Source organism: Acanthochromis polyacanthus, chromosome 18 (genome assembly GCF_021347895.1).
Source record: "Acanthochromis polyacanthus isolate Apoly-LR-REF ecotype Palm Island chromosome 18, KAUST_Apoly_ChrSc, whole genome shotgun sequence".
Lineage (NCBI taxonomy): Eukaryota > Metazoa > Chordata > Actinopteri > Pomacentridae > Acanthochromis > Acanthochromis polyacanthus.
In genome coordinates, this window is record NC_067130.1 from 8209908 (window position 1) to 8227788 (window position 17881).

Genomic DNA, 17881 nt, shown 5'->3' on the forward strand with positions numbered 1-17881 from the left:
CAGTTGCAGTGGCTGCCTTCCGGTGCATTCATCTTAATTTCCATAATAGTGTGTATGGATGTGTTTTAGAGAAATAGGGTTTCCATTCAATTAACTGACAACATAGTCTATACCCAGGCTTTCATCCAGTTTGATTAAGTTTTTCACTTTACTTGCTTTGATTGTGAAATCATCCCATCAGACACGTCCACCACCCATTCATTCTAAACAGGCAATCAGTCTCCAACTGGGTCAAAAATCTAATATATGCTGTCCAACCCACTGTGCTAGTTTAGTTTTAACCTTATTATATGACAAATTTCCCTTCCCTGTAACAAACCTGATTTGGTTGCAATGAAACAATGAGCTGTGATGCAAAAACAGTTTACAATCCTGTTTTTTTTTTTAAACACAAATAGACTGTTGGTGTGTTTGGAGGGTGCAGTTTTGATTCTAGATAGGAGGATTTTAGGGCTCACATGTGCAAAGATATAGATAATATTTAAAATAATAACCTATAAGTGTGACATTCTTAATACATATGTGAGTAAATAAAATTATCTACTGTATTTAGGCTTTAGGTGATGGTGAGCTGTCAATAAAAAGTTGGCTGAAAACTAAATATTCCACGTAATATCTGGGACTGATGTGAAAGGTGCTAATCTGCTGAGTGAACTTCTGTATTCTTTGACAGAACTTTATGAGATGAATTTGAAAATAGCATCAATAACATGAATAATGCATGAAGGTTTTTTTTTTTTTATCTCTCCCATGATGCATTCCTCTCTGCTTCATGCCAAACACACATTCAACACAATTCACCACAAATTGAAGCACAAATACATGCGCACAATCAACAAAAACACAACAAACATACAGTGACAATACAGTAAATTATGATTATTAAAAAACATGCATGCATTTGCAGATACTTTATATTTATGGGTTTTATGTGTACCATTCGAAAGCTATTTTTGTTTAATTTTATCGCCGACCGCACACATGCTGTTTAGGAAAGTGAATTACTGCTAATTTATCCTGCAGAAATGATCCAAACCCACAGAAATATCACATTCTATTTTATTGCATTTTATTACACAAAACATTTATGATGCACAGTCTATCAAATAAACTTTTTGTTTCATTTCATGTGTTTTTTTTTTTAACAAAACAAAACAATTTCAGAAGGAGGTGGAGGGGAAAGTGCTTTACAGGGATTTTTACCATCTCAATAAATATACAAGGACATTGAGGTCTTGTTGGATCCTGTTCTTCACACAATGGCCATGGCACTAAAATACAGATGCACACTCTCTACCCCTGCCAGTACACGCACATACACACGCACACGGAAACACACTGCGCACACACACCACACGTCTTACTATATACAAACCCAGTCAGCTTTATATTGTCCATATTGTACCAATACTCCATTTTCCCTCCTTGTGTGAAGCACACAGAGGCTGAACAGGCAACCGTATAAATTATAAATTAGTGACAATACACCAGTTTGGAAATATGAAAATATGTAACATGTCAGATTTTGCAGGAATGTGTAGATTGACTAGTATGTTCATCTCAGACTTCCCTCTGTTCTGTTCACACCTGTTTCTACTGTTTATAGCTAACAATACACGAGCTCTAATGTTGAATTTTGTGGTTTTACTTCATGATAAACAGTCAAAATGCTACAGCTGAGACGTATTTCGCAATTTCTGAATTATATATGGAATCGGTCCATATATAATAAAACTCAAAGTCATTGTTTAATGATGAATAATCAGTTTAATTTCTCTTAATAATGGAAGATAAGGCACATAATGTTCTTTTTCTTTAACAGAAATGTAATTCTGGACAACTGAAAGTGGGAAGTTTCTATTTTTTTGAGATGCCATACAGTCAACATGTCATTCCAAAAAGAAAATATCTCTACAATCAAAGTATTCTGTTGACATTTAGGTTTCCTTCATGTTGCTTAGAGAGAAAAGAGGGAGGAGTCTTACCTCTACTGTGGTCTACTGTGTTGAGCCCACAGCGACAGTTTCCCCCTTTAAATTTATCTTCTGACGGCACTCGAGAAGCTTCAGTCCTGCTTCCTTGGTGTGTTTCATTCCCTTAAAACTCCCTTCACCTTCCAGTTAGGAGGCGGGTAACGTGATGCTGTACACGTGAAGCAAAAATGGGTCCATTATGTGGTGTAAAATCACAGTCTGTGAGTTCCCGCTAGTGATAAACGCTTCACAATCATTGTTTGAGAAACTGGCTGCAGGTGAGATATTCCTGTCCCCAGAAAGAAAAGAACACAACGACAGATGTATCTCAGTTTGTTTCCTCTTTCTTCCGATTTTTCTGTGTCCAAGAGGGCAGGGCTCCTGTTAGATTAGTCTTTTTCTCCAAGTTGACTCCTGCCTGACCTTTTGGAGTCAGGTCGGTCGCTGAAGGGGAGATCAAGGGTGAGGGTCCGGAGGTTAAGGGGGTCACGAGTGGTCGAGGTGGGGGACTAGCGGCTGAGGGGTAGCTGGGGCAGCGACATGGCCTGGTGAGGGAGGCTCTGAGAGGTCAGGACGGAGAAGGGATGACCTGAAAAACACAAAAAAAACGTGATAAAATCTGCCTTATGAAATGAAAATATACCGAATAGTCACTGGAATAAATAATGCAATCACAGCACTAAAGTAAGCGACAACTCACTGTCGATGTAGCCATGCAGGGCCACCATGCGCGCTCGCTCTGGACTGCCAAACGGGGAGTAATGCAGCTCATCGGGCAGCGACGAGGGGATCCTGGACTGAGGGTGACCTTGGGAAGCACTGTGCTGGGGCGTGTGCTTTTTATGTCTTGCTCTGCAGTTTTGAAACCACACCTATGAAGATGCAATGTAACCAGACATCATGTAGCTACATTCTTGAAATAGAATATGTTGATTTATTTCAAAAGTATGTTTTCAAAACTGTGGAAATATAGCTGGTAACATCTTACTGTTGACACACCGTTGTGCATTTCTGAATCAAGTTGTTTGCATGTATGTTGCAGGATTGATTACAAACCACAGAGTGTGAACCTCTAACTGTACTCACCTGTATAACTCTCCTGCTCAGGCCCGTCATGTCGGCTAGTTTCTGTAGCGTTTGAGCATCTGGGTTGTTGTCCTGAGCAAACTGTGCCTGCATGATCTGCATAGTAAGACGACAGATTTGCACAAAATCAGCTGCTGTTCAACATTAGTCCATTAACCCTTGTGTTAATGGTCAAAAATGACCTGGCCAGCAGAGAAAAACCCCCAAATAACCCTTTTTCAACTTGAAATTCGACGACTTTTCAGAATAAGTGAAACATTGTCTTTGTTTATGTTTTAAAACTGGACACCACCGGGGTACAAAGACTGTCTGAGGGTCATTTTTGACAGTCACAGTGGACTAAAACACACACAGTGAGAAATTAAAACTATGTGTGCTACAGGTTATCTCAGAAAAACATCAGCTTTCAAATGCACTGTAGTTTCCCTTCAAAAAAAGCATTTAAAGCTACTTTCTGCACATTTCTGCTACTTTTTCTTAGGATATACAAGTGCTATCTCTTGCTAAACAATAATAGTGATAATAAACCTCTACTTTAGTGAAGAAAACTGTTCTAATAAGATGTATTAAATTAAGTTGTGTCCACTGAAGAGGGAAAACCCAGACATTCACAAAGTGTGTGATGCCTGACAGGTTGTTTCTTCATGTAAAATAGATTTTGGGTTGAAAATTCAGTTAAGCTGCTTTATTTTAGAGGCTGGGTAGGGCAGGGTCATTTTTGACCACTAGGACGACACGAGGGTTAAAGAAAGCATGCATCACTGTACATGGAGTTGAGGTGAACGTTTACAAAATGAAAATTCAAAATTACTTGTAGCTGTTCGGCGGTGAAAGACGTCCGCGCCCTTTTGGCCGGTTTGGGTTGACTGTCTTGTTCTGTTGGAACCGCTCCTTCTAGTGTGATGCCGTTGCCTGAACAACACAGAGATGCAAGTCAGATGAGTTACACGATAATTCCAAGTGACTACAGATGTCAGGAAAACCACAGCACTTGGACACTGCATCATAAAGGGGACTTCAGGATATTTGTTGCTTCAGCTGGGACACGGTTGAATCCTGAGCTCTTGTAGCACAATTGACTAATCCTGTAGGTATGAAACCACTAAGAAATAGCAAATAAAGGAGCTAGATTTAATAGATATCACTAATCCAGACATTAGTGTTGGTTTATGCAAGAAATATTATGAATATTCTGCTCAGTTTTGGATGAATTCTGTTGCTGAAAGTCCATCTTGTGCAAACACCTGGACCACCACCAGGAACCACCGCATTCACTCTGCTGCTCACCGCTCTCAGCAGCTCGTTTGAGGTTCTCCACCATGGTGTCGTAGTGGATCCTGCACAAGACCTTCTCCTCCACCAAGCCAAACTCCTCTCCCGTGGAAAGCTGCCTCTTGCATGAGTAGCAGGCGAAGCATGCCAAGTGGTATGCGTTTCCCCTGGCGCGGCGCACCCAGTCGCTGGCGTAAATCTGCCGCCCACAACGGGCACACTTAGTACCAAACCTACTGTGAGGGAGAGAAGAAGAGAAAGACAGAGGCAGGGGAGTCGGAGGGAGAAACACGATGAGGAACGAGGGGTAAGAGCCACATTTGGGGGTCAAAACTGTAGCCTTTTATATCTTACATCTTAGATAGTAGATGGAAAAGTACACACTGACAGCCTTTTCTTTGAGAATATTCAGAGTAAGATAAAGTTGAAAGTGCGCATTTTTCAACTTGAAGCTCTGGCAGAACTCAAAGGCTTCACAGGAGAAACCTTGGAGGAGGATATGACGTTTCAGAAAAGACTCCTGAGTGCGGCTGCAAGCTGAGCCTTAAATGCAAACAAACCAACACCTGCAATTTCCTGACTGATGCATGAAGGCCCTGACATGTACACACACACACACACGCGCACACACACACACTCAGATCGGGGAACACACCGACGCTCACATAAACCAGCGGTGGGTTTGCACACAGTGGAAGAAGAAGACAGACTCGGATGACATCATCCGCGAGCACCCTGCTGTAACTGATAGCAACCGTGAGGTCGTATAAACCTAAACCACCTGACTCACTGTTCTGGATGGGTGGCTGGAGAAAGAGGGGGAGTTGAGGGGAACAGAAAAAGAGGATTAGACATAAACGGTCAGCAAGAAGAAAGAATTTGGGAGTAAATTTCTTTGAGAATTAGCCTAAAATAAGATATTAATGTCTTCTCTGCTAATGTCATACATTCCAGCTGCTGTAAACGTGACCAGAGGAAGAACATGACGTTAATAAATGAACATTAAGGCAAAGAAGTAAAGCAAAAACTTCTATTTCATAGGTTTTCTATGTAGTCAGTGTGTGAAAGTTGTTCTGATGTAAACTAATCCTATGAAAAGAGTAGGGATGTCCGATATTGGCTTTGTTGCTGATATTGTCCAGCTCTCAATTTCCGAGTCCAGTATCAACCGATACCGATATATGTGGGCTGTTCAACTAATTTTAGGTAACATCACATATCTCCTGTCGTGGAATTAACACATCATGAATAATTTTACTCTGATGACCCCGTTGGATGCATCCTCAAAAGCAACAAGGCTTTTCAAATGTAAACATTGCCTGTGCAAAAAATGAGAACACTACTTCAGCTTAAGTTATGGAAAAATGCCATATTTATGCCTTTAAAAAAAAAAAGTCTCAAACAACAGTTCACACTCTCCCTCCCTCTATAAGTCCGGTAAACGCTGGCGAAATCCAGACATTATTTTATCAGTTTTCATAGTAGGCACAAAAAATGATACCGATATTGACCGATATTGCATTTTTATGCCAATATCGGGCCAATAATATCAGCCCACCGATATTATCATCCTTAGAAAAGAGCAAATGCAATGATTTTTACTTCCCTATCCTGTTTGTGGAACTAATTTTAAAAAAAAGTGAATTAAAAGTTTTGACAAAAAGTGTCAGTTGCCCAAAATAACTGAGCACTGTTGGCAAATTTGAGTCAAGCGAGCAAATAATACCTTTGAAGTAGACTATGGATGGACTTCTTGATGCAGATCTGATGTTGATCAACTCAGTGTATGTGAAATGACTCAGTGCCTTTGGGTTTAAAACATTAAGACTAGACCGTGATTAAGCTTCACGGCCCAGAAAAATAATCCAACACAGACGAGACTTGATCGATTCATTATTGTTGAACTGAAAAACATCTAAGATATGGGTTTGAATGAATCCAAATAAGCCTCCACTTCAATACAAATGAAATATTAAACACTCCCTGTTTTGCACAACAATAAAAAGAGCTTTAAAGAGCAGATTATGGGTGTAAATGGGCATATAGCGCTTTGAGGCGGTTATGATCACGTCAAGAGCCATTGTTGGGGTCAGCAGCTGCCAATTCTGGTGAAGGAGGCAAGATTTGTAAAGCAGCCTGAAAGAAAGTGTTCCCTCATGGGTGAAAAAAAAAAAAAATCAACCTTGTAATGGTGAAACGCACACAAAGTGGAAACAACAGCTTTCCTTATTACTCAACCTGAGCAGGGATAAAACACGGCATCACAAACAAGCAGAGGTCAGTAGAGACCGGTGCAGAGAGGGAGCCGGGAAAAGAATAGACATTGAGAGGGGAGGTAAATGACTGAGACGGAGGGTTGTAGTGCTGAAGGAAATGGCAAAGTAAAGAGCAGGAGGATGGGGCTGCAGGAGAGCAAGAGGGCTGCCAAGTGAGGGGGTTTGGCAGCGTATCAGTGCACTCCAGTCCACTCCTTCTAGGATGAAAACATGCTGTAGCCCTGACATCTCACAACCTGGTATCTCTGCTTATGCGTACGAGCTCCTTGGTGACAAGTTTCACCTTCAATGCACATGTGGAGAAGATTCCCAAGTCATCATTCCACCACCAGGATCAAATCTGCATCTATCTGTACTGAAAACACTCAGTTCTTACCAGCCGTAGCATCACAACAAACAGATTCAGAGCAGCATTAACCTTCGTGTCGTCCTGCAGGTCAAAATTTATCCGTTTTAAAGTTTGAAAATGTGGGAAAAAATACCGTGAAACTTTTGATGTCCACATTTTCTACATTTTTGGGACATTTTTGAACATTTTTGGATGGAAAAAAAGAAATGTTAGAAATGTTTCTTAAGAACATTCTTAAGAAAATATTAGAAGTTGTACTGATATATATGGAATCACTTTAGATATTTTTAGGATTTTTTTTGGAAGACTTTTACTCATTTTTTTTTGAAAATATTTAAAAGCATTTTCTTGCCAAATTTGGGGGATGTTTTAAAATAATATTTTTAAGGGAAACTTGTAAGGAATTATTGGAATTTCCTTCCTGAAGGTTTTGCAAATTTTCAAAAAATTTGTTGAATTTTTTTGCTGATTTTTGGGGATTTTTTCCAGACAAGGAAACAATATTTTTTGGTGCCTGTAAATGAGGACAACAGGAAGGGTAAAGCAGTCGTTCCAGAGACAAATCGACTCCGCGGTTCACTGTACAGTTATGTTTTCATCGCGGCAGACTGTTGTGGAGAATTCCAGCCTGTTTCTACAGTAAAGAGGAAAACATTTGTAGAGCATTGCAGCTAATCCGGCATGACAGCATGTCAGTTTCATGCTCCGAGACAGAACCCAGAAAAGCTACAAACCATCCCTCGTTTTACCTCCTTCCTCCTCCTCTATCTTCTTCCCTCCTTCTTTTTTCCTCTGTACTCTTTGTGTACGTCTCTTTTTCATGTTTGAACCAAAAAACCTGATGTTTGTTTTGGAGTGATGCCAGTCCTCGCAGCCTCTACAGGAATCCTACACCGCAAAAGTGCCTCTTCTATTTGCTCCCCTTTTTTTTTCTCGTCATATTTGTACTTTTTTCACTTTATTTCACCTGCTGCTTTGGATTATTTCTGATGTGCCATGAGAATACACTAATCTCTATTAGGTTTGTCCTGAGAGAGGTGTGCAGTTTTGAGACAAGAGGTTCGTGTTCGGCCTACAGCACAGGGAGAGGAAGTGATCTTTTCATTGACATATTATGAGGCTCTAAGAGAGTCACTGCTCTTTGAGGGTTTTTTTTGTAATAGCCAGTCTGATTCTGAGCATGAATTCATCCATTCCAGAGCTTTAACTGAGAATCCTGTGTGTGACAGATGTCGTATTATAATTTTAATTAATTCAGCTCCTAATAAATCTTTTCTTCTCTGTACCGGCTGCTTGTCTTTGTTGCTATGGAGACCTAATCAGCAAACCAGAGATGGGTGGTTGATGAGTAATTATTATTAGAGAAATTATGTATAAAGAGACACGTATGCATCCAGAACGTTCCCCGCACATACATGGACTCTGGTTACAGTGCGAGGATCCCAGGGTGCCTCTGATTAGCGCAGCTTCCCGTGTGGCCTGCAGCTCACAGACCTGGATGAGGTTTCTACAGAGGGGGAGGCGACGGGTGAGGAAGGGGGGAGGCTGATAAAGAAATGGTTTACGTGTGTGTGTGTGTGTGTGTGTGTGTGTGTGTGTGTGTGTGTGTGTGTGTGTGTGTGTGTGTGTAAGAGAGTAAACCCCTGAGGCCTGACATGGGTTTGAGAGGCACAGCGGGGGCTCTGTCCTGCAGCCCCCTGAGCTGACGAACCCTCCACCCCACCCCAGCGCTCACATACACATGCACCGGGAGGGAAACCCGCTCTGATTTCCTGCTATTACGCCCCATTAAAGCAGCTGTCAGTCCAAAGCCAGATGAGAGGCTGACACAGATGAGGAAATATCTCCAGAGGTTTTTTGAAACCAGCCCAGAGGATCTGGACTCTCAGCGGTGTTTAGCCCAGTTTAAATCTGGCCTAAACCCAGATTACAGTTTATATTTGCAGGAGGAAGCGGCCCTGCAGGAAAGCCTCACTCTTACTGCAACGTTTTTGTAATAATAATAATAATAATGACTTACATGGAGGTAGAATCTAAACAGTGCAAATAGTATTATGGAAATGAAGATTTTGTCCTATCTTTATGTTAGTTATGTTGTTGTATGTAAGCTGCTGAACTATCTATCTATAAAATACATTATGTTCTAATTTTTCAGTCAATTTAGCATCACTTTGCTTGTTTTATCCATCTGTGGAGTCACTGCACATCTGAAAATGAACAGCCATTCCAATATGATGTGATTTTCTAAACTTAAAATTAAAAAAAAAACTTTTCACATAAGAAACATGCGTGCATACAAACAATTGCAGCTCATGCTTTTCATCAGAAAATAAAAAATGGAAGATGATTAAGAAATGAAGATTAAGAAAAGCAGCAATCTGCAAAAGCAAAACTATACAATTAGGTCAACTATGGGAAGCTAAACAACCGATTCATTTACACGCTTCTTAGGTTTCTCGTCCATTTAAATGAATTAATGGAGAGATTTGCTGTATATATTCATATATGTGTGTGATTTTCATGCAGCTTTACTCCAGTCGTGGCAGAGACTCACAGAGGCCCCCTTTGGCCTTCACTGTAAGTACGCAGCCATTTAAATATTTCATCATGCAAACAGAAACCGAGCAGCTCTCTGGAGCTCAAATGTTTAGTTAACAGAGAATAAACTGGCAGCAGTATTGATGAATGGCTGAAATCTTTTAAAAAAATGGCAATAGTTCTCCAGCACCAGCTTCTCAAACATTTGCCAGTTTTCCTCAACATCTTTGGGTTTGGACTGTAGAGCAACAACAGAATGCCTCAGCAGATATTTACCTGTGCTTTAATGACAGTTTTCGCTATTTTCTGTGCTTCTAAACAATAAATTAATTATTAAAAGTCCTCACAGTTCTCCTATATTCTAATGACACTGAAGCACTTTAATGGAATCTAACTTTACAGCAAATTCCACCACTAGAAATGAAAACAGTCGAGGTTTTAAACCCTATAATTCTACGACATCTATCCTGTTCTCTGCCTTTTTTTTTTTTTTTTTTTTGCAAAGCTGATGCTGTGGAATATTTAAACACGGTGCAGTGTTGAAGGGTGAGAGAGGTGAATTATGAGGCTGCATTTAAATGCAGACGGGTCAGCTAAAATATTATTTTGGTGTGGCAGAGCAAACACAAAAGTCTCCATTTTGTGAGAAAAAAAATGAGCAAAATGATTGGCAGCTGCTAGAAGTGCATAAATAAACAGAGATCTCAGTGTGTGTGTGTGTGTGTGTGTGTGTGTGTGTGTGTGTGTGTGTGTGTGTGTGTGTGTGTGTGTGTGTGTGTGTGTGTGTGTGTGTGTTGTAAAAGGAGGATTATACGTGTGTACATTCATGCATGTAGATGTTTTATGTTTCACTTTATAGGTTTGTTTAGTTGTGCATGTATCTGTAATAGTGTGTACGTTTTTTAAAGTTTGGATAGGAGTCATTTTCAGATCAGAAAACGTGCTGACCAGACACTCGGGGCGGTCTAATTGCTGGTCTGGTGGCCTGAGGGTTCTGGGGTGGGGGACGACTAATTGCTGGTGATTATAAACCTCAGAGCGACGGCGTGGTGTCAGGTTTTGATCAGACAAACACCAAACCTCACAGCAACGTGCACTCACACTGACACACATGCACGCACACGCACACACACGGTATTAAGCACAAATGGGCACGTGTGTCTACAGCTTCAGGCTGTGAACTGAATTTTAGCTTTGCTATAGTTAGTGTGAACCCCATTTAACCTCGAGCACCACACACACACACACACACACATTTATATCTCTGAATCACTTTTTAAGACTCACACCAACACACACACGATCAATAAAGTCATAAAAAACCTGAGAGAAACCACCACACATTGTCTCCACTTTACATGAATCTAAAATAATTTAAAAAAATGTATTCTAAACAAAATGTATAAAGAAATGAATTTGAGAATACATTATTCCAACCTATATAAATTCATTTGAAATGCTACATAGTCACATTGTTGTTTTCGTTACATTTTATTCTCTGAAAATAAATAAGATGGATTGTATTATTATTATATTAAATTATATGTTAATTTATGGTCACATTATTATGATTTTCAGGGTTTGTTGCACAAATGTGGGCCTTCAAAATGAACAGGATAGAAAATAATACACTAAAACTAAATAAAAATACGGCCATTTTTCTAATCTGTTGGATGTTCAGGTTACATTTAACGCTTTGTTTGCATATAGGAAGCGACTACATTCAGAGTAGAAGACACTTAAAGTGGCGTTTCTAATGATTCCTCTCACAATCTGATAAAACACCTCTAACTGCAGTGTGTGTGTGTGTGTGTGTGTGTGTGTGTGTGTGTGTGTGTGTGTGTGTGTGTGTGTGTCATGTGAGTGCACCACACACACACATTTGACAACCTAAAGTGGCCAAATATGGTACTTAAAAACAGATATGATCTCAAAATAGTTCCAAACATTACTTTTTAAGTTTTTTTTTCTTTTTAAATAAAGTTCCTCCAGACTGTAGTGGTGCAGCTGAATCTTTGTGTGTGTCTTTTTGTCTAGTGTCTGGAGATGTTGTGTTGTGGATATAGCCATAACAAAAGCGCAGATCTGTCAGCTCTCCACTGGAGGTAAAGGCTTCTATTTTGTTACACACTTTCAGTTTTTTTGAAAAGACCTTTTCAGGAACACATGAGGCGGCCCACATGCGTTTCAAAGCAGCGTGTGTGTGCGTGTGTGTGCGTGCGTGTTTCCAGACAGGGGACGTGTTATTTTGAAAGCAGCGCCGCAGACTTACCCTACCTGAAATAATCCATTTTACAGAAGATCTCTTTGTTCTTGATGTAGCAGCTGCTGTGTTGACGCAGCGACGTCCTGCACACTGAACACTCCAGACAGCGCACGTGCCATATCAGGTTGTTCACCTGCGAACACACACCAACCGTGACAAACACACGCACACGCAGACACGCACGATGGTGAACAAAAAAACACCTCTTTAAGAAGTCACTGCGCTGATGAAGGGCTCTGTCACACAGTGGAGTTATTTTTAATGTTATATAGTGAGTCTAATGCGCCTGCGCAGATCGGCTCAATTAGGAGTTCATCGTTAATTTAATAACAGAAAAAACAGATCAATAAAGTTGTATTTTTTTTTTACTTTATTTAATTCACTAGCCACTTCATTATGAAATTTTATTATCTGGAGCTCCTACATTTCCCCTTCTTGTTCACACATTTTTAAAGTTTTTTTTTTTAAAAACGTAATAAACATGCTCTAATAATAAACATAATAAGGCCTGCGTTACATTTATATATGTTAGAGAAGCGGACAAAATGTTAGGGGCACTTCTAAATGTTGTCCCCTACCACCAGCTATGACCTAAATAATAAATACAAAGTACAATTATCAGCCTTTTTACAGCGTTGACAAAAGATGAAAATACAGGAGCTTCGTAAAAGGACATTTTAATACATAAGTAGTAGATTGGATTGCGTTAGATTTTGCTGTTTTACCCAATAAAGTAATACCCTCTTATTGTTATTATTTTAAAACCTTTTAAAACCTTTAAATAGTTCAAACAAAAACATCCCAGAGATCTGATCTATCCTATTCTATTCTATTCTATCCTATCCTATCCTATCCTATTCTATTCTATTCTATTCTATTCTATTCTAACAGCCTTAAAGTGCTTTAGATGTTTATTTTTTCCCTAGTTCTTAATATTGCAGCCGTAAAAAAAATAATCACAAAATCATATATTTTTAGATGCAAAACGTGACTTATCTCGTGCGTAAAATGTGCGTAATATTCATGAAAAAAGAACCCATCACGCCTGGTTCAATTATTCTTATCAGATTTGTGGATCAGATTCGTTTTTTTAAAGCAGCCTGCTCCAGTCAGATTATTACTAAGAATATCGAATGGCAACGAATCCTGTCTGGGCCTTAACTGTTTTCTAAATCTGTGTCATTTTTTTGTTGTTGTTGTTGTTCGACAACAGCTAAAAACTTTAAATGAAAATACAATTCTAACATAATAAAATAAATCACTGTCAGGCGTAGAGGCGGGAAAAGAACACTGTGCAATAACAACTGGTGGAATTGTTGAATAAAGGCCAAATGGCTGCTTTAATTTTATACGTTCTGGTTCTATTTTGCTCCTTAACTGAGTCTAATTGTTTACTGCGAGAGAAATTATGAATTTTGTTTGATGAAAATAAAAGATAAAACTGTTAAAAAAAAGAAGAAGAAACTTATATTTTGTAAATGTATGCATTCTTGAATTAAGGCTATTTCATCTTTTCTTAAAGCCAGATTTCTTATCACAATTTGAGGACTTATCAGATCTTCAGGAATTATTCTATTTTTTAAAACAGCAAACGAAATCAAATTGTTGCACACAAGATGGCTTTTATAAAATTTAAAATATAAAACAGATTTAACTACTTATAGTTTACGGAAAACAAAAATATAAGACATGTTTTCCCCAATCATCTGTATACATATATATATATATTTTTAAAATATATATATTTAAATTTGATAACAGAAAATCATTACAGTTGCAGGAGATACCCCCCAATAGACTCGGGTCACAAAAGTACAATTTTTAAAATTAATTTAAATTAAAAATGAAAATATTTTAAAGCCTGCAGTAAAAATAGAATATCTGACTGAATGAGTCTGGCTGGACTTCTCGTCCTGACGGTGTTTCTGCTCCGCATCCTGAGAACAAAGTGCAGTCAGACAACACGTTGATGATCTTCACACTTCCGGACACACACTCACGTTTGCGCGCGACAAAAAGGACTGTTTTGATTGGGAGCACGCGAGCGCACGCGACAAGACAAGACGAGAAAAATCCCTGTTGAGTCTGCGCTCTGAAGAAACGCGAACGGGCGTTTTTATCCACGTTTACATACATTTCACTCACCAGATAAGTCACTTTTTTGCATATATAAAGAAATATTATTATATTATTATTTGTTTTACGGCTGCAAATTAATTCTAACATTAAATTTTGATGCATAACTCTAAGTTTGTTTAGTGCGTATTGTAATAGAAATTAATTCTGATTCAATCTAAAGTTGTGCCAAATATTTCTCAAAATCGCATCTTTTAAAATGTAGATCACCTTAAGTTACACGACTCTTATATGTTTTATTTAAGTCCAAACACCCAGCAGGCCTGTCTGATCCAAACACAGACTCAAACATGGCAGCCTCCTTCTCCTGCTCGTCTTGTGTTGACAAGCTGCTGCCGTTATATCGGCGTAAAAACAACGACGCAAACAAACAAACGCAGCTCCGTCAGTCGGAATAAAAGTCACTCCTCCTCGGCCTCTCACCTTCAGCAAGTATCTGTCCAGGATCTCCAGTCCGCAGCTGGCGCACAGGTTCTTCCCGGTGGACGGCACCGAGCTGGTGGTGGAGGTCGGCGAGCACACGGAGGGAGTGGACGGAGTGCTGGGAGACGAGCGGGTGTCCTCCCGCTCCATGTTGGACCGCTGGGACTCTCCGTCCGAGTGAGACTGCAAGAGGGACACCAAGCAGAGCTGAGTAACACACAAACACACGGATCCCCTCCAACACCAACACAGTTTGCAGATGTCGCCATTTTTTTTATTGCAATGCGCACAGAATGTAAAATCATCTGTATTTCCTCATGGAGTAGCTGTGCAGCGTCCAAACGGTCAGCTACTGTGCGTAATTTAGGCACCGATTGATCCATGCCTTTAAAAAATAAATAAAAGAAGCATAAACTGGCAGTAAAGCTCTCACCATTGGTGTGTGTTTAGAGTCCACACTGCAGCGCGAAGCTCCCGGTGTACTGTGATGCTCGGTGGAGATCACCTAGAAGAAAACGGTCAGCAAATGGCACGTCTTCATCACTTTGCCCGTCTCATCCTCAGCTCAAACATCCTTCGGAGACATTTGCAGACAAGCTCTTGAAGGGCTACTCCCTATATAAAGTCGTCCTGACAATAAAAGCCCCGGTTAACGCTGCTAAAAGGGGGCCCCCGCAACAAAAGGCACATTTTAATGAAGCTATTTCAATTTGGATTGATTTTTCCCTGCCCTTAACCCATGCCTCTCACAATAACAGTATTTTCTCCGCAATCCAGGACACGAGAGTTGGAGGAGGGTGGAGGGGGGGAGGAAGAAAAAACTACCTGTAATTACAAATAGCTTGAAACGCCGCGGATAAGAGGGACCCGGAGTGTCAATTTCATCTGTCAATCAGAGGAAGGCAACGGGTCACCCAAAGAATTGCAAATTTGATTTTTAATGGCTGTAATTAAAATCTAATTCTCTTCAGGCGAATTGGCGCTGCTCGAGAGGCTCGCGGGCCGCAAATCACGCTATTCATAACAGAGGGGCGCGTGCCTCTTCACGGCGGCTGGCGCGTGCAGCTGATCTCAGTACACAAGTCCGTGATTCTAGTGACATCACAGAGACCCGCAACAAAACTCACGCTGCGAATAAAAATGCGCCTTTTTGGGGGTGAACGAACAAGACACTCTGCTCATCCGATCAGGACAGAAGATCAACAAAATCTAGTCGATAATTTTACATTATTGCGTCATTACATCACCAGAGTACGTCATCACACAACATCTCATTCAGACAGTCAAGGCCCCAAAGTCCAATATGAAGCATTTTTACGCACAAACGAGGAAACCGTTTCCAGAGTGTCAGTACCTGCTTCGTGGGGATTCCTTCGGACAGAATCTTATTTCCCTCTGAGAGAGGGGACAAAACTTCATTTTCCAGTACATGAACCCCTGGATGTCTCACAGCTGTACAGTGTCTCCAAGCTCGGTGCCTGCAGGGATCAGGGGAAGAGTCGGCGATGTGCGTCAAAACTTGTACCATCCGTACCATACATGGGTTCTGGTGTTAACTGGCACACAGATTTAGCTTTTTAACGCAAAAAGAAAGTTTGAAAACGCTGCAGGGCGCGACGCTGAAAGTTAAGGAAGCTATGCAGAGACGAGGAGTTGCCCGCTGCTCCTCAGAGAGCCTTATTTAGAGCAGAAAGATTTCCTCCTTTCCCCCCTTTTTTCGCTCCACTTTCGCGCAGGAAGTTAATCAAATTGAGGGGTTTTAACTCCAAAGGTCTGCGGAGGTTCGGGAGAAGGTGCGGGGCTGCAAAAAAAAAAAACCCACGAAGAGCGGAGCAGAGCAGCGGAGAACCGGAGTGTCTCTGCAGAGCTGGAGTGAAAGTTTGTGGGGCTCTCTGGCCTGCCTTATAGTTAAAGAAGGGGGAGGGCGAGGAAAGAGTTTCATATGCGTGAGAAGGCTGGACACACTTTGGAACAGTTATGACAGAAAGTTAGTCAGGCTCTGCTGGTGTGTGTTTGATATCTCAGACATTTATAGCAGCAGCAGCCAGAGAGAGAAAAACACCCAATGTAAATTACAGTTGTTTACATAATTGCCATTTATTTGCTACTGGGAATATTCAGCTGGTGCTGACTGTACGGGCAGAGACGCAGCAATTAATACTGGCGCAAGTAAATAAACCTTTTATATAAGGTTTGAGTTTATAGTTTTTATTGTATTTACGTTCAAAAAGAAAAATGACGATGCTTAAAAATACAAAAAACACAACTTGCATAGTGGAAAGTCGAATTAAATTGGAAACTTTTAATTTTATGTGGGTTTAATGACCATTATTATGAATATTTGTGTAAGAAAGTCAACATTTTTAAACTATTATACAACATTTAAATTGAATGTGCACAACTAAGGCGTAATTATTGTGCATGTATTAGCAAGGGAGAAAAAAACAAATGTACAATTTGCAGATTTATTGTTTTTAAGGTTAATGCTCTATTTTAGTCTTTGTTTTGTTTTAACGCTATTTATTTCTTTATTTTTGGTGCTTTAGCATGTTAAATGCCTCCCTATAACCCATACGATTGTGAAAAAAGGCGTGCGTAATTTATGCGTACTGTACAGGAGCTGCTGCGGATGAAGCTCACGGAGTCTTTTAACAAAAGGGAAGCCTGATAATTGCAGGATATGTCGGAGCCCAGAGTGGTTTAGATCGACGTGTCAATCACGAAACTATCCGCAAAAAGGATCCCACAATTATCTGTAAATCTACAGCTCAGGAACTGTCCCATCAGAAGTAAAACTAAATAAGATCTTCTCCGTAAATTGAAATTATATTTGAACGAATAGGCCTTTTTATTGAAAGCAAATAAATACAGACACTGAAAAGAATTCATTAATCTGCTCTAATGGACATCAGAAATAATCTGCCACCGGGTGGAGGATTTTACAACAACAACCCGATTCCATAAAATGTCCAGAGGTAGGATTTGGTTCATCGGTGCGCACGAATATGAGTCTACTGATCTCCTGCTTGATCGGTAAACTCACAACGACAGCTTCAGACCACGAGGTCGCCAACACATTTCATCTTTTTGGGTTTTTTTTTAGAGCTTCACACCTGCAGGAAAGAACATCTCAGATCACATGATGACAGCACACGGAAATGAATTACAACCTTAAAACAGACCCGTACACAAAAAAGGCCTACAAAATGTCACAGCTATTTACAGGGACTTTTGGTAGACTGCAAGAAAATACTTAAATATTTATTACTCATCATGTCTGGGGAGGGAAATTAAAGCAGAGCCCCAAAATGCTACAAACCCCCCAAATGATCAGATATTATATATAAAGTTGGGTTTGTGGTCATTAAAGATTCTGTGATATTTCAGGTCTTCATAGATTTTTTTTTCCCGTCTATTTTGGATAATGATGGAAGCTAGTGGATCATGTTGTTGAGAAAAGCTTACACTAAGGGTTAAATTAATCAGCACTGAAACTCCTAAAAAATAATCTTCAACTTTAATGGCGATATAGAAAGTCTACGTTATTAGAAAAAAAAACACA

General features: G+C 40.0%; 1 protein-coding gene across 3 annotated transcripts; it reads right to left on the minus strand.

Annotated features, from left to right (window-relative positions):
• Positions 1-1041: 1041 nt before the first annotated feature.
• On the minus strand, positions 1042-17757 carry lhx6a (LIM homeobox 6a). 3 transcript variants are annotated; one of them, XM_051938496.1, is made up of 9 exons: positions 15674-17757; positions 14753-14824; positions 14320-14502; positions 11772-11893; positions 4347-4564; positions 3871-3971; positions 3060-3155; positions 2674-2845; positions 1042-2562 (listed from the first exon to the last, which is right to left on the minus strand). In XM_051938496.1, the coding sequence occupies exons 1-9, from the start codon at positions 15854-15856 to the stop codon at positions 2483-2485; spliced, it is 1227 nt and encodes a 408-aa protein (XP_051794456.1). In that variant the 5' UTR covers positions 15857-17757; the 3' UTR covers positions 1042-2482. The 3 variants fall into 3 exon arrangements, with proteins under 3 accessions (XP_051794456.1, XP_022061087.2, XP_051794457.1); XM_022205395.2 differs by having other exon boundaries at positions 4347-4567; XM_051938497.1 differs by lacking the exon at positions 1042-2562 and having other exon boundaries at positions 2699-2825; positions 4347-4567.
• Between the last annotated feature and the right edge of the window lie 124 nt (positions 17758-17881).

Excerpts from the sequence above, each read along its gene's own strand:
- lhx6a (XM_022205395.2), bottom strand. The coding sequence starts at position 15,856 with ATGGTACGGATGGTACAAGTTTTGACGCACATCGCCGACTCTTCCCCT. Across the intron at positions 4,568-11,771 it reads TGTAAAATGGATTATTTCAG|TAGGTTTGGTACTAAGTGTG; the intron begins GTAGGGTAAGTC and ends TCTCCCTCACAG. Across the intron at positions 3,972-4,346 it reads CAAACGAGCTGCTGAGAGCG|GCAACGGCATCACACTAGAA; the intron begins GTGAGCAGCAGA and ends TGTGTTGTTCAG.